The sequence below is a fragment of the Schistocerca americana genome, chromosome 2 (assembly GCF_021461395.2).
Source record: "Schistocerca americana isolate TAMUIC-IGC-003095 chromosome 2, iqSchAmer2.1, whole genome shotgun sequence".
NCBI classification, from domain to species: Eukaryota; Metazoa; Arthropoda; class Insecta; order Orthoptera; family Acrididae; genus Schistocerca; species Schistocerca americana.
In genome coordinates, this window is record NC_060120.1 from 293,324,514 (window position 1) to 293,347,660 (window position 23,147).

Here is a 23,147-nt window from a genome sequence, read left to right on the forward strand (position 1 = left end):
TGTTTTTGGGGGTGCCCGTATACTTTTGATTACATAGTGTAATACATTCAATGAACATCTGTGAAATAAATCGTTGGCAAACTTTAGTTTCTCTAACATTGTAAAGGAGTTACTTTGCGGACAGAAACGTTTATGGGAAGTCATTCCCCAGCGTTTCCCCAGAAGATAAGAACTGATGTTATTGAAGACCTTGACGGTAACAGGCTTTCATCCTAGCCTACGTAAATTAAGTAGAGAGTCACATTAAGACTTAACGTGTGTACACAGTGAAACAAGGTGTACCATAGTGCTTGATATTTAGTTCGCGCTTGTTTTTGTTACATTTGGATCTACTGGCATCATACATTAAATATATTTCCCACACTTTTTAGCGGCTTTGGATGGAAAACATGGGGATCTGCGTCAGTCACAACAGAGGAAGTAGGTATTTCAATAATAATCATAATTGCAGCGATCTTTCATGTGTTCTCATCGTCATAAATTACCAAGAAATCGGAGTGACTGGTGTAGGAACCAGTGTGGCTTCGTCACATCAGGGCCCAGATAATCATTCTACAAAATGTATTCTTCGGAACATAGGACGAAGGCGTTTATTTTGTCCAGATCAGGCTTTGTTGTTTCAAGAGTTATGAGAAACTATACACAACCACATTTAGTGTTCCTTACAGTTCTCGGAATTAACAATCCAAAAAATGAAATGCATTACAATTTCATTCATATTCCACACGTTTCTCGTCAGACTACTGAGTCATAGTGTAAGCCAGTAAGATGAGTTTTAATATGCGTGAAAAATTAAATGTTTCAAGAGTGTGAGACAATTGAACAAAATAACGAACAATAAGAACTGTATAGAGGTGCACGTCCTTCTCCCCTCCCTCTACATATTCAAATGTGTGTGAAATCTTATGGGACTTAACTACTAAGGTCATCAGTCCCTGAGCTTAAACACTACTTAACCTAAATTATCCAAAGGACATACACACACACCCATGCCCGATGGAGGACTCGAACCTCCGCCGGGACTCCCTCCCCCCCCCATCCCCCCTCCCTCCCTCCCCCCTCTCAACACACACAGCCCACAGTCAATGGAACTGGGAGATGTCGGCGCCTGTCCACCCTGCTCCAGCACACGAATTATAGGCATGCACAACTTTACGCCTCTTTATTCGCCTCACTGTTTCATAGTGCAGTGGCAGTATGCACTTAACACACAGAGAAAGTTGCACATATATAAACGCCTCCCCGTAGTAGCCAGGTGTTGGAAACACATACTGATTGAGTTAGGATTACCAGAACATAATTCGATGTGACTGAGAGTAAAACAACTTTAAATGTGTTTCAGCGAATTTTTGTAGTGACCAGTGTTATAACAAATGTCGAAAATTAGCACAATGGTCGACAGCTCACTGTCAATATCAGCTATCAGGACGCTCCTTGTTTGATGGCAAACGACGCCCCTTGTTGGACGGAAAATCTGTGGCGTATTCTCTCTCTCTCTCTCTCTCTCTCTCTCTCTCTCTCTCTCTCTCTGTGTGTGTGTGTGTGTGTGTGTGTGTGTGTGTATGTGTGTGTGTTTATGTGGCTGCTACTAGGAGTCTTGTTACTAATTCCTCCTCTGAGTCGGCAATTATGGAATGTGCTTAAGTTTTCGTGTATCCCCAGTGAAAGAAGTCTAACGAGATGCAGGTCTTGCAGTTCCCTCCTTGTGTAGTGCTCCTTGTTAGGTATCGCGATGGTCACCCAGGCAACAAAGCTGTTTACTGGCTCAATATCAACGCCAAAAAGTCACAACTGTACGTTCCTCAAATCAACTTTGGTGTAGTGATGCCTGAGTGAGGTACGGATTACTTTTTTTTTTTTCGTCACGGGCACACTTACGAGTCCTTAGTGTTAACTCAATGCATGTTTCCTGCGCCTGATTGCTTAACGAAATGTATTTCTTGTTGGTTCACTTGTGTTACAAGAAAATACTGATGCCTTTTCTGGTGTACCCTGCCCTCTACAGAGAAGATGGATATTATAATTTCCACTTGTCATATTATGTAAATTGGAGGGTGGAGAAAGGAAAGGAAAGGGAAGGAACTGTTGATGTCAGCTGGATCTGAACTTTATACGGAATCAGCGGCGACGAGTGAAAGTGTCTGCCAGACCAGGATTCGAACCTAGGCTCAGCTGCTTTTAAGACAGTTGGGTTCAGCACTGCTCCACACAGACACAGTGGTTATCGCAACTGCGCGGCGACCTGGGCATGCCTGTCGGGCGACCCACATCCTCACCTAGCTTGCAGCTACGATAAACACTGTGCCCAGGTGGCGAATTGCTTAACGCAACTGCCTAGTAGACAGGATTTAACCCACATGCCTAGTAAGCAGGAGACACCGGGCTCGAATCCTGGTCCAGCACACATTTTCACTCGCCGCCGCTGATTCCACATGAAGTCGCCATGCAGCTGAGATCAATAGTCCCCTCCCTTTTCTTTCCTCTGTCCACCTTTCACCTTCAATTTACATAATACGTATCACAGATGCTGATTCCAAGTGCGGTCAGTCATATACTAGCTAGACATAATCCTGTCACTGTGGCATGTTTACCACCAACCCCTCACCCCTGCTGCATTTACTGGAAACATGTGTTTATAGTCATCAAATGAAGGTCATATTTAAACACAATCAGTTACATTAGCTCGTTTCTCTTAACTGCTCTCTTATACTAATGCTGCTTACCTGTCAGAACCATAGAGATTTCACAGGAGGGGTAGGGATTGTACACCCATGCACTACGACTCCGATCCCAGGCGTGGTAACGTGAAGGAAAGCCGACTATCCGGTCTCTTTGTTCCCTCCACACTCTAAGTCGTGTAATAAAAAGACTTCCATCAGTAATTACAGTAACCACATAACGAACAGCTATGTACAAACATCAACAGATGCTTCCAGCATACAAGTACACGAAACTTAAATAGCTAAAAAGAAACATATTTACAGGAATATAGCTCTCATCACAGAAAGCTTAAACAAACTCAGTAATAAAAGAAATATGCAAAAATATCACACATTTTCCAATTTATTCCCCATATTGTCACCAACAACTACGTTAAAGTAAGGACACTACTATTCTGAAAGCTTAGGAATTACTGTATGTTGTTAAACCTGCCTCCACCCTTTCATTTCTTCTCTTCATATCTAAAGCTTTGTTAACCAAAACGCTGTGTCTCTGACGATAGGTCAGTTTTCATCTTTCGCTATATTTCTGTCTGCTTCTCAGCACTTCTGGTTTGTTAGTGATGATTCGTGGTAATATGGGGTGCCCCAAAGTTATTCGTGGTAATATGGGGTGCCTGAAAGCTATTCACTGAAATAAATACAGAATCAAGAGAACATGAAAACAAATGTATTTCCTTATGGTGCATATTATCCCTTGAGGTTTTCCTTTTATTCATCAGACATGTTTCGCTGAAGTTTCAGCATTATCAGTGGTTTTTTTAATTATTTTCTGTAGAACAAGGAAAATGCTTTTAACTATTTATACACACATAAATTAAGACAGTTTTTAGACAGTATTTACATATTTCAATAACAAACAAAATATGTAAATACTGTCTTGAAATCTCAAATTTATATACGTACAAGCAGTAAAAAGCGTTTTTCCTGTTTCATAGAAGATAATAAAAGCTCACTGATGTTGCTGAAACTTCAGAGAAACACGTCAGGGAAATAAAAAGAAAACTAAAAATTGTATTTTGTTCAAGGTGGACCCTCTCCACATACAAATCATATTATCCCTGATGAGTATTTCTAATGCTAGGAACGATTTCCGCAGAAGGTAGTTTCGGTAGGACTGACGAGGACATCGGAAAAGTCATTGAATGGCAGCCCGTTATGTATTATTTAGAAATAATGCAGAGAGTGCTACAGATATGACACATGAACTGGTGTGGCAATAATTAAAACAAAGTCATTTCTCCCTGCAGCAGTATCTTCTCATGCAATTTCCATCACCATCTTCTCCTCGGAGTCAGAAAACATTTCTTTGGCGCCTACTTACATAGGGAGAAACGATAATCATAGTAAAATAAGAGCAATAAGAGCTCACATGGTAAGATTTATTTGTTTCTTTTCCCTGCACGGTGTTTGAGAGTGGAACGGTAGAGAAGCAGCTTAAAGTTGGTTCAATGAACTCTCTGCTAGGCACATAGTTGTGAACTGCAGAGTAATCACGTAGGTGTAGACGTAGCATGCTAATTACTGCAGTGGCATTCACAGAAACTGGTTCGAGCGCACTCATTGGCCTGTGTGCACGCGGTATGTCATCAGACCATTGATTGACGTGCCTCTTCGAAGGCTCCTGGCACGTCCGCAGTGGTACCAGCAGCGATGGCAGTCCTAGCGACGAGGTCTCCTCCTGTTTCCATAACGGTTTCGTGCAGCAACTGTTTCATATGTCTACAGAGGAAGCAATCCAAAGCCTTTCCTGTGTACAGGACCTCGGCCAGATGTATGATGTACAGGGCAGCCTGTAGTAAAAATCACTATTCGAACTGAATGGGTAGGGCAAAATCTTCAGGTGCTATTGCTACGAAGCACTGAAGATGGAAAGGATGAAGTTGCTGGTCACATAACAGCTTCGACACAAGACTATGTCTGACGCCGAGGACGTGTGCAATACGTCGTGTACTTGTTGACGGAGTATCTTCAACACGTCCCAGAATCTCTTTTTCCATTTCGGGAGTTGGCACTGTTTGATTCTGACCCGTATTTGCATACTTGCACGGAAAGTGCCAATTTGAAGTAGCAGGCGATGCAGCCGATCGCATGTCTGGTGTTGTGGAAGCCTCGTTTCGGAAAGCGCTCTCGACACTCTCTGACTGCCGCTCGTCCGCTTTCATTCACAGAGCAGCATCCGAGATACATGTCGGCCATTTCGACGTACCTAAAATACCCCGTGCTCACTGTTGTTCACTGCAGTTTTGTATGTCAGTACACATTCCTAGTTAGCTACACCAACACAATAAATAACGTCAGCACCACTAACCAAACGTTCCCTAACATTACAAGCTGACATCAGGGACCATACGTTCTATACCGAAATATATTTGTTTTGAAGTTCTCCATCTCCTGTATTAATCTGGACGAACACTGTCGGAACACGCTATATACATAGTAATATTTCATCTAGGACTTCCCATCGAATTTTAATGTTTTAAGGGTTAAATCGTAATTGCTTTCCATCTAACAACCTTAAATTATGAGTTACTTCGTGACCAAAAGAAATAATTGGATGAAAATTAAGATGTAAATTTATCTTTCGTTTTATCGTTAATTATAATCTCAGACGCCTAATTCCACCGCCCACATTCTATCTGGTCCTATTACAAGTACTTATTTACAAACCCAAAGAAAGTGAGTAACTTATCGTTTCCACTGCTCGTAGTAGACACATCAGAGCTTGTGCTCCAACTGTAATGACCATCTCATCAGTGGGGCGCTAAAACTTAATCCTACTTCCTACGATAAAATGGGAGAAATACACAACTCACGTTCCATGCATATTCACTGTGCCATCCGTAAAAATATGAACAAAACAAAAAGTTACATCTGTAGAGTTACGTTTGACACCAAACTAAAGTGTCTGTTCGTCATGACTTACATAATCTTATTACTATTTTACTTTGCAACTTGGGAAATGTGATATTTTTTCATTCCTTAGGATGGAAAGTTTTATTCTCTACATACATAAACGAAATAAAATAAGTCATAAATTGCAACACCAAAAATTGATTAACGTAGAGTTATGAAATTTCGGAAATACATTTGTCTTGGTAATATATTTAAGTGATTAACATTGCAGGATCTTAGGTTAATGTAAGTGCGACTTAAGCCAATGGAAATTTGAAATGCTGGAACATTAACAACTGGAGTAACCTCCAGAATATTGAATGGAAACATGAAAACATGTATGCGTTGTGTCGTACAGGTGCCGGAAGTCAGTTTGTAGGATGGAGTTCCATGCCTGCTGCAACCAGTCAGTCTACACGTGGACGACAAATGTTGTTTGTAGATGAAGCTGAAGTTGTCGTCCGATGATTTCCCTTATGTGCTCGTCTAGAGATAGATATGGTGGTTGAGCAGGTCAAGGCATATGGACGAGCGTTATCGTGTCGGGAAACCCCACTGGAATGCTGTCTACGAATGGCAGCACATTCGATCAAATCACGAGGCTAAAGCACATATTTGCAGTCAGGGTGCGTGGGATAATCACGAGAGTACTACTGCTGTCATGCGAAATTGCACCCCAGTCCATAACCCAGGTATAGGTCCAGTGCGTCTAGCACGCAGACAGGTTGGTTGAAGGCCCTCAACTACGCTCCTTATAAACAAGACACGACCATCACTGGCACTGCTTCAGAATCATATTTCGTCCTAAAACACGGCAGACCTCCACCCTGCTGCCAGGGAGCTTTCGCTTGACACCTCTGAAGTCGCAGTTGGCGGTGGTTTGGAGTAAGTGGGATGCATCCTAAGGGCATCTAGCTCGAAGCTTTCCTTGAAGTAACTGATTTGTAACTGTTCTTTGTGTCACTGTAATGTCAACTGCTGCTCAGATTACTGCTGCAGATGCAGTACGATGCGTCTGAGACAGAACACGACAGTCTTCAATCTCAGTACAGCCACATGGCCGTCAAGAGCCGCGGCTTCTTGCGACCGTACATTCTCGTGATCATCGCTGCCAGCAATCACGTACAGTGGCTACGTTCCTGCCAAGGGTTTCTGCAGTATCTCAGAAGGAACATCCAGCACTGTTACAGGATCTTGTTTAAACTCAGTGAGGTGCTGATAATCGCATCTTCGTCGCCTTAAGGGCATTCTTGACTAACAGTAACTCACCACTTCAAATCACAAAGGTAACTAACTTTTACTACTGTTACAGTGAATATTTAAAACAAACCTGATTCGCATCCTCAAAGTGGTGCTACTACCGCCCTTATGCGAATGACATGAAATCTCAATAGACATCATCTTTCGGAAGCAGACACACGCCTACGAACTTCCGTTTATGTGCATAACGCCTTCTCGGTGTTTGATATCTTTTCTGTCAGTGGATGAAACAAACATTTAAACCTATGAAGTTTGCCACAGCATTTGCGAAACGAGCTGCTACGTAAAATATGAATATAAACATATTGTAAATCTTTAAACACCATAAATCAGCAATCACACATAGACATAACAAAAATTTTGAGTCATGTAAGAATCATTTCACCTAGATCTTGTGTGCACACAGAGATAGAAATAACACTCACCTGAAGCCAAATACAATTTCATCATGTCGTAGTTTTGAATCATCATCAAGAGACAACACAGCCTCTGTTTCAATTGCATCATATGGAAGAAAACGGTTGTTCAAACTGTTACGACTTGCTTTCACTACCTGTAAAATTGAAGCACTGTGTTATAACGCAGATGATAAATATCAGAACTAAAACATATTATTTCGGTCTGAGAAAGTCACAAAAGGAAGGTAGGAGGAATAGAATTCAACATCTGAAAGACAGTAAGGAGGAGTGGGATTTAAGGTCTAAAAGGAAGGTAGGAGGAACAGGGCTGAACGTGTTTTGGGGGTGATGTCATTAGGGGAAGATGCAAGCTCAGACTGGGAAGAGAAATCCGCTGCGCCCCTTACAACTGAAGCATTCTGATACTTGTTTTAATTCGTGTACGGAAAGTACAGTAGCCGGTCGGAGTGGTCGTGCGGTTCTAGTCGCTCCAGTCGGGAACCGCGATACCGCTACGGTCGCAGGTTCGAATCCTGCCTCGGGCATGGATGTGTGTGATGTCCTTAGGTTAGTTAGGTTTAAGTAGTTCTGTTCTAGGGGACTGACGACTTCAGCAGTTAAGTCCCATAGTGCTCAGAGCCATTTGAACCATTTTTGAAAGTACGGTAAAATTTATCATAGCTTAGCGACAGTATTTTAGTTGGGCAGTTACCTGGTTATCTGTACACAGTGGGGAAGCAAGTACATCTACCTATGTGCTATGAAGGAGTTAATAGGTGTTAATGAGCCATGAACACATTCTGAATGCTAATTATCCGGAGAACGTGATGTGGCCTACTGTTGGTGCGCAAACTGCTTGATAGAAGAGATTTTCCTGCGTTACAGTATCTTTGTGATTGTCTTACGACCCTATAAAGTATACGCTAATCAATCCAGGCCTGTGGGAAACTAAATGTCTCCCAATTTTGACTTAATTTCATAAAATATTTTTTGGGATTTAAGTAAGTTTTAAAGGCGCTGAATATAAACGGCTACAAACCTGAAATTTGCAGAGGTTGTGTGACAGGACTATTTGAGAAAGCGATTCTTGTTATTATTCGGTTCTACCCTTCAAACAGATCTAACATTAAATTGCATATCTGTAGTTAACGTATGTGATTGGAATCACATATTATTTTATTAGAAAGGAATTAACAAAAGTACAGTTCAGTGACGTTACGTTTTCATTGCAAAAATGGGCTTTGATCCAAATACGAGTTGGGTTGAGGTGAGTTCAAGAAGTATTTCCACAGATGCTACAACTCTAAAAAATTAATACCAAGTCAAGGCTTTGCCATAATGGCAGCAGATGCGTTTAAATTTCTGTAGGAAACACTGTTAATATGAATAAATATAGCTGCTATTCGAGCGAAGCTAAAATACACTGATCACATATGATCCATGTGCTGCGATTTGGATGCTATTTCCATACTTCCTGAACAGCATTGAGGCTATGCGAAAGATCCCTGTTTTCTGTGTGGCTGGGAGAAGCGTGGCAGAGAATTAAAAAGGAACATCCTTCCAGAATGAACATAGAAACTGGAAGTGAAGTACTGTTCATGATGGTTTGGTTCATCTGAAGGCGTTTGCCTTCACATCAAGTTTGAATGAATGAAATAATTCATGAAGACTTATTTTTTCCAGGTTTGTCAGAAGCAGCACCAAAAGAATGTGTTTTTGTAGTATTAGACATTCATAAACTCTTAGAATAGAATTATTTGTAATAGAAATTGAAGGAATTGAGTAAGGGGTATGGATAACTTTCAGACAAGTTGCTCAGAAATATTTAGGAAACAATACGGACATCAGCTCTGAGTGAACATCGAGATATATGTTACCTACATTCTTAGGAAGCGAACGATGTGCTTCAAGTTTGCAAGTCCACCTCGTCCATTCACGTTTCAGTTACTTTCCTAGTACAGGGCTATTACAAATGATTGAAGCGATTTCATAAATTCACTGTAGCCCCATTCATTGACATATGGTCAAGACACACTGCAGATACGTAGAAAAACTCATAAAGTTTTGTTTGGTTGAAGCCGCACTTCAGGTTTCTGCCGCCAGAGCGCTCGAGAGCGCAGTGAGACAAAATGCGACAGGAGCCGAGAAAGCGTCGTGCTTGAAACGCACTCACATCAGTCAGTCATAACAGTGGAACGACACTTCAGGACGAAGTTCAACAAAGATCCACCAACTAATAACTCCATTCGGCGATGGTATGCGCAGTTTAAAGCTTCTGGATGCCTCTGTAAGGGGGAATCAACGGGTCGGCCTGCAGTGAGCGAAGAAACGGTTGAACGCGTGCGGGCAAGTTTCACGCGTAGCCCGCGGAAGTCGACGAATAAAGCAAGCAGGGAGCTAAACGTACCACAGCCGACGGGTTGGACAATCTTACGGAAAAGGCTAAAGCAGAAGCTTTACCGTTTACAATTGCTACAAGCCCTGACACCCGATGACAAAGTCAAACGCTTTGAATTTTCGGCGCGGTTGCAACAGCTCATGGAAGAGGATGCGTTCAGTGCGAAACTTGTTTTCAGTGATGAAGCAACATTTTTTTCTTAATAGTGAAGTGAACAGACACAATGCGCGAATATGGGCGGTAGAGAATCCTCACGCATTCGTGCAGCAAATTCACAATTTACCAGAAGTTAACATGTTTTGTGCAATCTCACGGTTTAATGTTTACGGCCCCTTTTTCTTCTGCGAAAAAAACGTTACAGGACACGTGTGTCTGGACATGCTGGAAAATTGGCTCATGCCACAACTCGAGAGCGACAGCGCCGACTTCATCTTTCAACAGGATGGTGCTCCACCGCTCTTCCATCATGATGTTCGGCATTTCTTAAACAGGAGATTGGAAAACCGATGGATCGGTCGTGGTGGAGATCATGATCAGCAATTCATGTCATGGCCTCCACGCTCTCCCGACTTAACCCCACGCGATTTCTTTCTGTGGGGTTATGTGAAAGATTCAGTGTTTAAACCTCCTATACCAAGAAACGTGCCAGAACTTTGAGCTCGCATCAACGATGCTTTCGAACTCATTGATGGGGTCATGCTGCGCCCAGTGTGGGAGGAACTTGATTATCGGCTTGATGTCTGCCGAATCACTAAAGGGGCACATATCGAACATTTGTGAATGCCAAAAAAAACTTTTTGAGTTTTTGTATGTGTGTGCAAAGCATTGTGAAAATATCTCAAATAATAAAGTTATTGTAGAGCTGTGAAATCGCTTCAATCATTTGTAATAACCCTGTAATTTGTTGATGCCAGGGATGATAAGAGAGAAACTATCCCTAAAGGTGCCAAGGAGATGAATCACGGATTTCAAGGCAGAGTTTACCACACCATTATCGGAGAATGCAGTAGTTTGAAAGTAAAACGCCTTTTGCTTGCTACATATTAAGTTTTTTATTTAACTTGTGCACGCAGACGCATTTCTCTCTATTTACATCAAATGACAGTTACAAGGTTATATTTGGGAAACAGAGTGAACAGTAAGGTGAACATCAAACTTACAATCAGTTTGTCACATGAGAGAAAGCTATCTGGATTACAAATAATGAATTACACCACGATCTGACACCTAATGAAAATGTCTTGTAAATAAAGGTGAAACGTGTGTGGGTGCTCAAGTTAAATAAAAACCTTAACGTGCAGCAAGCAAAAGAAGTTTTTCTTTTAAACTGCTGCAATTTGTATACAGCTGCTACGAAAGTGGCCACCACAAGAAATTTATTACTGAGGACTGTGCTGGATGTTGCACAGAGAGTAGTCTCAGATGGTTCACCGTAGGTGTACCAATAGAAGCTCTGAGGAGAAATGAAAAAGAAAATACAAACACTTGTAAAGGTAAGCACACATTTATAAACTTATTTTTCTGTTTTAGACAACTGCATATCAATTTGTACAACATAGACAAAAGTATTTCTCAACACTTCGTGAATGATTTATGAGTAATTCTTCGGTACTAGAGAAAAATTGCAGTGATGTATATAATCAGGGCATCAAACTATTTGGGAATCAGTACCAATTTTGAAACAGTTTTTAATGACCTGAATTTCACAGGCCTCTTCTACTTACTCATACTTCATAATATTGTTGTATGGCCTGTAAGTACCTCACTATCATGTTTCGTAACCACTGGATCATCATCATGATCATGATGATGATGATCATCATCATCATAATCATCATCATAATCATCTTCATCATAATCATCATCATAATCATCATCATCATAATCATCACTGCAACAACAGATGTTCTTTTAGCTGAATTAGTCAGTTGTTTATAGCGTTAATAAGGATAAACCGGCAGCGAATATTGATGGTAAATAGCTAAAATAACTTTCTGAAGTAGTTCCTCTTATGTTCTTCTCTCTGTGGAGAGAAATTTTTGTGATTACCACAGTTATAGTGGTTTTTACTTTCATGATGTGAACTGCACCACTTGTTATGTTAAAATTTTCCAGTATGTCTCACAGATGCAGGCAGTTTGATATTCTAGCTCAAGATGGAGTTTAAAGAAAAACAATATATTTTCATTTCAGCAAATTAAGCTTCACCTCTTGAAACATGTGTCATCCGTTTTTCTATACATTACACATGCCCAATACCTTATTCCTCTTTCAAAAGTTATCCAAGCTACTATATGCTACATTTGCACTTATTTCATTCACACTCTTGGCAAAATGATTGCTCATACATCAAGGTAAACGAATTTCAGTTTATATCCATTAATTAACTTCTTTACCTCCCCCCAAAAAAATCGACTTTAAAGAGACCAGCGCAGCCACCACACCTTGCTTAACACTTACTTTTCTTAGATATCATTTACCTACAGGATGCCAACAATGTCTGGGTACATAGGGAATACTAATAAATAGTCCAGTCTAAAGAAGAACGAGAGGAGTTGGTACTCTAAGTGGACGAGAGGGATGATCGCATCGCAAAATTGCAGAAGAATTTAACTTTCGACACCCTCAGTGTCAGCCTATTTGTTTTACTGCCGTCAGGAAACTAATCACAAAGTTTAAAGAAACTGGCAGTTTGTTGGACAAAGCCTGTTCTGAACCAACAAAGACTTCAGGCGAAACGAAAGAGGCTCTCTTGGCCAAGGTTTGCACTAGCCCAAGGAAATCGGTTTGTTGAGGATCCACAGAGTTGAGTGTTGCAAGATCAACCATCCACAAATTGGATGAAAATATCAATTTTACTAAAGACTGTATTATGTTCAATGATGAATGTCAATGTGATTTATGTCAATGGTGAGGTGAGGAGAGAGAATCTTCGATACTGATCTCAAGGCAATCCTCACTGGATGAATCTATCCAAACACCAGGCAAAAGGTGAGGGGATGGTGGGGCTTGTGGAAATATCATGCTAGGTGCTTTCTTCTTTGATAGATATGAAACAGGTGAGACTTATCTGAACATGCTGAGAAACAAATTAATCCCTCAAATCAAGCATTTGGATGAGAGACTTCCAGACTGCCTTCAGCAGGATGGGGCTCCTTTCAATTTTGCTGCAGCTGCTAGAGATTGGTTGAGGAACAATTTTCCTCACTGGAATTGGAGAAGAGGTCATGCGAGTGGTCCCCTCATTCGTAAGATGTTTCTCCCCTTGATTTCTTTTTCTGGGTTATGCTGAAAGAGAAAGTTAACTCAATGAATATTACAAATTTAAACCAACAGTCAAAACGAATTATCAATCAGTGTGCTAAAATCGAATGCAGTTCAGACCTTTTCCATGGAGTTCGCCTTAATCTTGCAAAGCGCAGCAAATTGTGTATTGACAAACGTGGATATCGTGTTGAAAATATTATTTATTAATATTGAAGTGACTAAAATATTCTTATTATTATTTATTAGAGTTCACTATGCACCCAGACTTCATGGACACCCTGTATATACCGCAAGAATTGAACCACACAGTGAGGACTCCTAACAGAATTTGATCTAGGTAAGCAATTCATTTATATGTGTGGTAGCCTACAGTGGACACTTTTGAATTAGTAATAATCGCAGTTCTGTAAATGAAGGAGACTCATGAAGATCCTGATAGAGTGATAAAGAGTTATAATCAAAAACCAGAGGAAAAGAGAAATCTAGAAGGAAATCACTTCTGTATAACACACAGTGATTGCAAAAATTAATTGTAAATTCCTCCATGAACCATACACTTTGCTGAGGTGAGATGGCTTGCATATTACTACAATTCAGGTAAGCTTCCTTATACATTCGGCACTTTGCAGCTTGGGGATACTTCAAAAATGGCATACTAATAATTAATTGCTTGATGGATTATCAGCAAGCAGTTTAGGTCAAACAATTGATCGTTAGTGTTATGTTTTCATAATATAGATCTCTGTACAATTGGTAAAACCGTAACCTCTGGTTCCTGAGTAATGGCAGCAAAATTTTCAAATAATTGCAAGAACAGCGATCTGAATAACCATGTGACCATAGGCTACCATTATTGCCTTGCATTTCTGTTACTATGAATATCTGAATGTAAGAGGATATTAGGAAACTGAAACCATTTTTTTCCCTCAGCTCTACTGTATTAGATTAATATGACAGTATGCTCCCAGATAAAATAATATCTCATTCAGATTTCTAGGCAGGAACTATTCAGGATGTTATTATCAGGAGAAGTGAAACTAGAGTTACATGGGCTGGAACTCGAAATAAGCAACAAAGAGAAGCTGACAATTTACGACGAATAAAACGACGATAGCTCTTGTTTATAGTGGACTGATACTTCGTAGTTTTGCCTTTAAGTGAGCTTTTAAAATAAATACACAAACGTGGCCTTGATGAAATTATTCAGCAAGACAAATGGTAACCAGAGTGTACGTGTGTGCAAAATTACATCGAATAACAAGCTGTAACAAGAATACCTAGTTTTTGACAAATAAAATTTATTGTTTTTAAATATTCACACATTAATCCTTAGACTGTTGAAATCCACTAAGCAACTAAGTGATTAGTAAATGATTGGAGCCCCATGTATATTTTATATAGCGGGTTTACTAGAACCCGCCATATAAAATTAATTGAATAAATAGCAGTTAGATAAACACAGCCGATGTTCACAGATAAACGTTATTTGAAACTAAATATCGTATCATCTCGCACCTAAGCAGAATCTAACCAATGTGTGATGCTATAACCTAAATGTTGATTTGTAACTGAAACGTTCCAAGTCCCTTGCAGACAAACTGAGTCGTAGTCCAAGCTAAGTATACAGAATCAGTGAATCAGACCCACTCACAGAAAAATATCACATGGTCTGGCGATGTGTTAGCAGAGAAGTGCCGCGTTATTCGATGTCGACAATGATCTCTAGCGACATAATTCTAAGTATAGCTACCGACGACCTGAAAAAACTTGCATGTTACAAACCAAACACGAATGGAATACCGATCAGACTACCGCAGATGTTGCCTGAAAGAAGTCATTCCTAACACTGTGCTGTTGCCAAATGTCCACTGCCCTTTTATGGCTGCAGTTCAACCCTCTACAGAAAATCGAACATCTATGATGCTTAACAACTTTTGTAGTTTTAGCAGTCTCATTAACATCATTTCATATATAAATTATGCTGAAAATTTGTTTTCACCTTTTGATGTAAGCTAAAATTCTAGTCCAAATCGATGACTTACAATTAATTCTATGTGCAATAGTTAACCCATAATTTAACTTTAAAAATTTATGAAATATCGTTGATGTGGTTAAAAAGAATTCATACTATGTGTGCTGACATATCACAACTCTCTTATTGGTTTTTTTACACTTGTTTCCAATGAACTATTCATCAGTAGCGTATGGATAACAGTTCACAATATGCAAATTTATAAATAAGCAATAACAACATGTAATGGAAAAATTGAATCATAGGTACTAAAGATTGGATGTTTTGAGTAAGAATATTCACCAATGCATACTGCCTTGCTCGATGTGTATATGTATGTATCAGATGTTATATCAATTTACAATTGAAATCCAGTTAACATGCATCTCAATGCTGAATTAAAAAAGCTACAAGTCATAAAATCATATCTGTATGAGACCATTAAAAGTCTATGAAATTGTGTCATTTTATTTGTATAAGTGCCTGCACCTGGCTTCCAGGCTGGGACTCCCATTTCCATTCGATACCAAGTGCTATTCCTGTTCACGTGCAAGGAGGAATTTAAAGTAGGTGGAGGTGGCAGTGAGAATTAGGATTGAGGACAGATGTGTGTCAGGGTAATCTGTGCAGTTGTGTGAACTGCTGTGCCAAGGTGGCTTTGTGGATAATACACACAATAATGATGCACAGCTAGTTACAGTATATGACATAGCTCCATACAATAATGGACAACAGTCCTCCAAAATGATGTATTCAATTAACGATTTAACAACTGTAAATTTTAGGAAAGGCTTGCAACAGTTAGACTGGGATGAGGTGTGCATGGAACGTGATGCTGATTTAAAGTATATCCTATTTTGTGACACCTTTGTGAGTATATCTGAAAACAGTTTCCCTTAGAAAACAGTGAAACATAATTGTAAGAAATCATCTAAAGAGCCATAGCTTACTAAAGGGATAAAAACATCTAGCAAACAGAGAAGCAAAATGTATCGTATAGCTAGGAGGAGAGTTGATGCCAAAACAGTCAAACACTATAAAAACTACTGCATTGTATTAAGAAAAATTATTAATAAGTCAGAAGTATGTGCATTATGTCTGAGATTAGCACCTCCGACAATGAAATTAAAATATTTTTGAATGTTGTTAAAATGGAAACAGTGGGACCAAGAGCACAGCAGATCTACGAAAGTCAATGAAAAATTTGTTAATAAAAATTTCACTGTATAAATTATGCTTCATAATCATTTTGAGGTGTTCGATAGAAAATATGAGCCAACTTTTCTATAGAAAATACAAGGCTGTGTATGGAAGAGGCAATAACTATGCAATTTGATAAAACTGAACTCAGCCTACCTCTCCTAATGAAATTAGAAAATTAATAAATTCACTCGAAAGTGAAAGCTGACATGGAATTGATGGCATTTCCAACAGAGTACTAAAAGCTTCTCAGCCATATATGTCGTAGCTCAGTGAAAACGGGCATTTTTCGGCATAGACTGAAATACGCTATTGTTAAAACATTGCGTAAGAAAGGGGACAGGTCTGATGCTAACTACGACTGTCCAATGTCACTTCCGACAGCTTTATCGAAAATTCCTGAAAAAGTAATGTATCCAACAGTAGCTTCACGTATTTGTAAAAATTAAGTACTAACAAAATTTCACTTTGGTTTTGAGAAAGGCTTTTCGACAGAAAATGATACATATACTTTCATTGACCAAATAATAAATTCTCTGAATAACCGAACATCACACATTGGTACTTTCTGCGATCTCTCAAAGGCTTTTGACTGTGTGAATAATGAAATTCTTCCAGATAATCTTAATTATTGTGGTATGAGTTGGACTGTACACAAATGATTTCATTCATATTTAACTGGAAGAATGCAGAAGGCTGAAATTAACAGTAAGATAATCTGCAAACAGTGGAAGAGTCCTCTAGCTGTGGAACTATCAAGAATGGTGTCCCATAGGGTTCAGTCTTGGGTGCCTTAATGTTCTTATTATATATTACTGACTTGCCATCATGCATTCATGGAGATACAAAGCTAATTCTTTTTGATGATGATACAAGTATAATGATCACACCCAACAAGAAAAATTAGCTGAAGAAATTGTAAATAACATCTTTCAGGTAATTATTAAGTGGTTCTCGACAAACAGACTCCCGCAAAATTTTGATGAAACACAGTATACAGTTTTGTACAGTAAATGGCATAACACCAGTGATAAACATAGACTTTGAACAAAAGCCTGTTGCTAAGGAAGAATATTCAAAATTTCTGGGTGTGTCTGTTGATGAGAAATTGAACTGGAAGGAACACATCGATGCTCTGCTAGTATGCTAAGGGGGTTATTTCAAACTTTAGTGATAAAATTTTCAGGAAATTAGCCTGTTACCCATGTTTTCATTCACTGCTTTCATATGGTGTCATATTTTGGGGTAATTCATCATTAAGAAAGTAAAGTATTTGTTGCACAAAAGTGTGTAGTCAGAATAATACCTGGGGCCCACCTAAGATCAGCTTGAAGACAGTTCTTTAAGGGGCTCAGAATATTCAAGCTACCTTAGCAATACACATATTCTCTTATGAAATTTATTATTTATAACCTGTCCCAATTCAAAAATAATAGCTAAGTGCATAGCTATAACACCAGAAGAAAAGGTGATCTTCACTATTCTGGGATAAACCTGATTTTGGCACACAAAGTGGTGGATTATGCTGCCACATAATCCTTTAGTCATTTGCCAGATAGCATTAAAAGTACGACAGATAGTCAGGATCCATATAAAAAAATGAAAAGAATTTCTGAATGATGACTCTTTCTACTCAATGGATGAATTTTTAAATATGAAGTAGTAACTGCAATAAATTATATTGCGTAAAGGAAACTGATACACATCACATTATTACGAAATTCTGTGTTCATTGAGCAAGTATTAATGTAATGTAATATAATTTACACAAATACCTGTACCTGGCTTTCAAGCTGGAGCCCTCATTTACGTTTGATGCTGAGGTGCTATTTCAGAACATGGAGAGCCTCAGCAGGTTGTTCATATGTAAAGGGAATTTAGAGTAGACAGGGGCAGCAGTGAAGATTTGGTTTGGGGAGGGCAGTGTGCCACAGTACTCTGTGAAGTTGTGTTAACCGCTGTGACAAGGTGGCTTAGTGACTAACACACCTGCCTAGTTAACAGAAAACCCAGATTCGATTCCTGACCTTGATATAAATTCTGACTTGCCGCTTCAGCCTATATACATAAAATAATATTGTTACAGCGACTACTGAAGATGCTTTACGATGCAGTGAAACGTACCTACTCTTAATGAAAATTTTAAAGCAGTTTGCTGAAGACAGTCGTTAACCTATGAAATTTGTATACGCACAACTGAGGAGAAAAGGGGCCAAAAGACAAAGAACACAACATGAACATAAAAGTTATTAAACATTTACCAACTTACTGTTACAAAAAGATTCTTGTTGCTGTATCCTTTTAGAATTTATTTCATCGTAGTGGCACAATCATGGTGCTCCCATTCCCCAACGTTTAATTTGGTGTGTTGTCCCTGTAGCTGTTACGGTTCACGCTGTGTGAGTGCAAATGGGAGCAATATACATTGATCAGCCGTAACATTATGATCACCTACCTAATAGACGGTATGTCCACCTCTGGCATGGATAATAGCGGTGACCCGTCGTGGCATGGAAGCAATGAGGTCTTGGTAGGTCGCTAAAGGGAATTGGCACCATATCTGCACACACAAGTCACCTAATTCCCGTAACTTCCAGGGAAGGAGGCGGTGAGCTCTGATGCCACATCCAGTCACATTACAGATGTGTCCGATCGGGCTCAAATCTTGCGACTGAGAGAGGGGGAGGAATGTGTGCTTCACATCAAGTGGAACTTGTCACTGTGTTCCTCAAGCCACTCCCAAACATTCCTGGCCTTGTGACGTGCCACACAGTCTTCTTGAAAAGTGCCACTGTCATCGAGACATACGATCGTCATGAAGGGGTGTACGTGGTCTGTACCAGAGTACGATACTCCTTGGCTGTCATGGTGCCTTTCACGAACTCCACTGGACCACGTCTACACGTGGTTTCACCTTGGTTTCGCCACGTCTGGCTTGAAGACGCTCTCCACAGCAATCCTCGAATTCCCTAGATGTTCATACTGAGCCTCTGGGTCATCACAATCTGACCACCCCCCCTCCTCTTGTCGAACTGAAATAAATTGCACGCATTCCCCGTTCCACACATATACAGCACACTCACTGAAACTACATGCACCGTGCATGCGTCTGACTAGCAGTCATTCCTCACCAGGTGACGCTGCTATCGCCGGGACGCATTTACATTGATAGTGGGTTGATGGTCAAATGTTCTGACTGATCAGTGTATATGGATGTCATTGTCGGCTCTAGTTCACGAGATTTTATCGTTTGCTGTATTAAAGCTGGGCTTATAAGCTGACGCTTCCGTTAGCTCTCTATTGTTTGCGCATTTCGCCTTGGAATAAGTGCTTTTACTCTGTGACATACAGCTGCTCCAGTGTAGGGTTGCCATATGTAGCTGGGGCCTCGTCGGGGCACTCGGAGATGAGGGTATAAAAATGAAATAAAAAGTAGTTAATATCATTAATTTTATTTAGAACACAATGACACACAATTTGTTGCATCAGACTTAATTGGTGCACTACATTTTTTGTAAAATTTCATCTTTTACAGAAAAGTCTTTTCACCCCTTTATGTATTTATAAAACTCAGTGCATGTCAGCTCGTAGTTAAGCTAGCACTGTATGATAGATTTTTTAAGTTCTGGGCAGCAGTCGATTTCTTTCCTCAGTCCATTGAGCCGACATCAGTGAAAATACTCTTTCCACAGTGGCGTAGTGTGTGGGAATGGAAAACAAATACTTGCGTAATTTTGGCAGATGGCATTAGTGTTTTGGATTTTCTGTTTCCTAAGAAAATAAATTGTGAATTAACGGGAATTTTGCTCTCTTTTAAGCATGTGGCCCACAGAGTCAGCCCTCAGGAGTTGCGAAACGAACACGGTCGCCCAGGACCGTGTGCCACAAAGAGCGCAGATTCACCACGAGATGGGGAAATTGAGCCGGCCAGGGTGGCCAAGCGGTTAAAGGCGCTACAGTCTGGAACCGCGTGACCTCTGCGGTCGCAGGTTCGAATCCTGCCTCGGGCATGGATGTGTGTGATGTCCTTAGGTTAGTTAGGTTTAAGTAGTTCTAAGTTCTAGGGGACTGATGACCTTAGAAGTTAAGTCCCATAGTGCTCAGAGCCATTTTTTTGGGGGAAATTGACAGGCGTCTTTTGTGCTGAATCAGTGCTGTAGTGTGCGAGTGAGACAGACGAGAATCTACGTCATAAGGGAACTCCGTAGAAGCTGTTGTGGCCAGGGAGATGTAGCGGTATTAAATGTGGAGGACCTGAGATCGGCCATAAATGGAAACATGTATGAAAACTATTTAATTCTGTAGTAATTAAAGAAATGAAGCCACACTAATTTTAATCTACCTCCCGTCATAAATTTTCATGGTGATCCCAATAAATCTTGAATATTGATCATATCTATAATAATTTAGGATTTACTGTTAAAGTGAAATTAACAATTTTTCTAACAAAACCAGAATGCTAAAATCTGAATGCTTTCGTCTATCTTAACGATCGACACTTCATATAGGAGCACATCATTAAAACGACCAATTTTGTAAATATCAACACTGTAACTTTATTTGTTTAAAAGATATAGTGAATTTAATTTGTCAGTAAGTCCCGTTAAGCATCAGATCATCATTTCCTACACACAAAACACATTGAAGAATGACAACATGACATCTTATTGAATCATTAGGTAATGGAATATTTGCTGTAAAGTTTAGTGCATAACAGTTGCTTTTGTTCTTTATTTATTTATCAGAAAGCACATTGATGCAAAGCTACTGGCTATGACATTCAGAGTTAAGAAGGAAATTGTATTGGTTCTATGTAAAAGAATTTAACGTTTATTATGTAATGGATATAATTGTTGGCCGCATGGGATTAGCCGTGCGGTCTAAGGCGCTTCAGTCATACACTGTGCGGCTGATCCCGGCGGAGGTGCGAGTCCACCCTCGGGCATGGGTGTGTGTGTTTGTCCTTAGGATAATTTAGGTTAAGTAGTGAGTACGCTTTGGGACTGATGACCTTAGCAGTTAAGTCCCATAAGATTTCACACACACATTTGATATAATTGTTACTTTATTTAGAGCGTGAATGTGATCAAGCTTTGGTTAGGTAAGTATGTTAAAATGTAAAATAATCGAGAGTAAGCTGTAGCCAATCAGATGGACGGCTTCAGGAAAGGGAACTGCCCTAGTTAGTTGAGCTAGGATACTCGGCGCGAGGGAAACGCGGTCTAGGACGGGCAGAGGGTCTGTGCTGGTGCAGACGTGAAAGCGGACAGTTCAGTTCTGGTCTAGACACCAAAGGTTACAGTCCTGTTGGAGACGCAAAAGAGGTCGGTCGGTCTTTAGGCAGCTAGGAAGTGAAAAGACATAGAAAATTTCGCGTTGTGTGGTATCGTGGGACGTAGTCTGAGCGGTGAGAAGCAGCCCACGTGGTGTGAACTCTAACGTTTCGCAAAGGTAACGAGGTGGAGTAATGAACTTGCATTTCGCTGCGAGACCGTGAATGGTCGAACTGTGTCAAGTGGATATGCGCTCGAGTGTAACATTAACTGTAAACACGACCACATTCGCTATTAGTTTACTTTCTGAATAAACGTAATTCTAATCAAATCGCAACTGTGTGGCCTACATCATTTATGGGTCGTTAATTTAGTTCCTGATGTTACTGTTACTGTTATTATATGTCATATTGATTTCATACAATTTCACAAACTTGCCATCAGCCAGGCAGTTTAACCAAAGGGTCACAAGTGTCTAATTTAGGCCATCTAATGCGACACATGCAGTTCAATCCCCATACGAGTTTGAGCCAAGACAGATTCGACGAAGAGGAACCGCATGTGAGCCTGAACATCTTTGGCATGTTAGCTCGCAAAATTCAATTTTGTTTCACTGCTTGTTTAGACTTACATTTTACTGGTACATGCTTAGTTTCTAAAATGCTTTTCAGATATATACATTACTGAAAACAAGTGTCGCCTGAAATATTCACGCCATTTTTTGTGAGATATACAGCAGTGTTTTCAATCTTCACACTATCTGGCGTTTCAGATAGAACTGTCCAATAAAATGCTTGATATTTATTAAAAGAAACATCCCATTTCTCTGAGAAATCGAAAGCTGTGGTATAGAAAGCCACTGTCTCTTCCTTAAATTTCGAAAGCTAACTGCTTGATCAAGGTTATCATTCTTTAATCTGTTCAAATTCATCTCGTTTGCACGTCAATAGAATTGATAGTCTTCCTTTTACTCAGGTATCTTTGGATGTTGATTTATGTATTCCTTATTTGAATCATAGAGATTTTATTCTTCTGCATGCTATTTATTTTTTTTTTCTAACAGAGGCAATTTTGACTGCAGAAACTTGAAGGAATTTTCGCTGTTCGATAAAATGAAGAAATCTGAAACAATTTAAAGTGGCCTTTCTTTGGCGTCCAAAAATTGTTTTAGTGGAACCTAACACTTAAGAATTCACTCAACTGCAGGCATTTACGATAGCCATCTTGTTCGTGAGTGAGATAGAAAAGTCTGATGACTGACATCAACGTGTAAGCAGAACTCGTTCAGCTTCACTGTCTTTACAACGTATATGGAAAAATAGTTAAATATTTCGTGACTATCATGTCAATGTCGACAGTTAAGACTCCAGCGGCACTTCATACAGTATTGTGCAGAATATGGTCAGGGCATCCAATTATTTCTACATTTTTGCTTAGTTCATCTTTAATATGGTGAAACAAATTCCACTGGTGGCAATGATCAAGTCCTCCGAAATTGGTGTTGGCATTGTCTCCACAAAAAACGATTAATATTTCTAATGGTATTTGCAGTCGTCTTAAAGTGTCTAGACAAAACTTCGCAACTGTTTCCGATGTTTCATTCTTCAGCGAATCAAACATCAATAGCTTATGTTGGATACTGTCAGCTTCAGTGAAGCATCAAACATCTTTTCAGACTTGTGTTTCGATGCCAGTGCCAGAAAATGAAATATATTGCAATTGTTT

The 23,147-nt window shown here is 39.7% G+C and overlaps 1 protein-coding gene across 1 annotated transcript in view; it reads right to left on the minus strand.

Moving 5' to 3' along the window:
- LOC124593967 (exostosin-3-like) overlaps nucleotides 1–23,147 on the minus strand; it is a 277,190-nt gene that overhangs the window by 39,185 nt on the left and 214,858 nt on the right. The window contains exons 8-9 of the mRNA XM_047132316.1: nucleotides 7,301–7,428; nucleotides 2,724–2,848 (exon numbers count right to left, since the gene is read on the minus strand). Of these exons, the coding sequence (XP_046988272.1) occupies nucleotides 2,724–2,848; nucleotides 7,301–7,428 (253 nt within the window). The remainder of the gene's footprint in view (nucleotides 1–2,723; nucleotides 2,849–7,300; nucleotides 7,429–23,147) is intronic.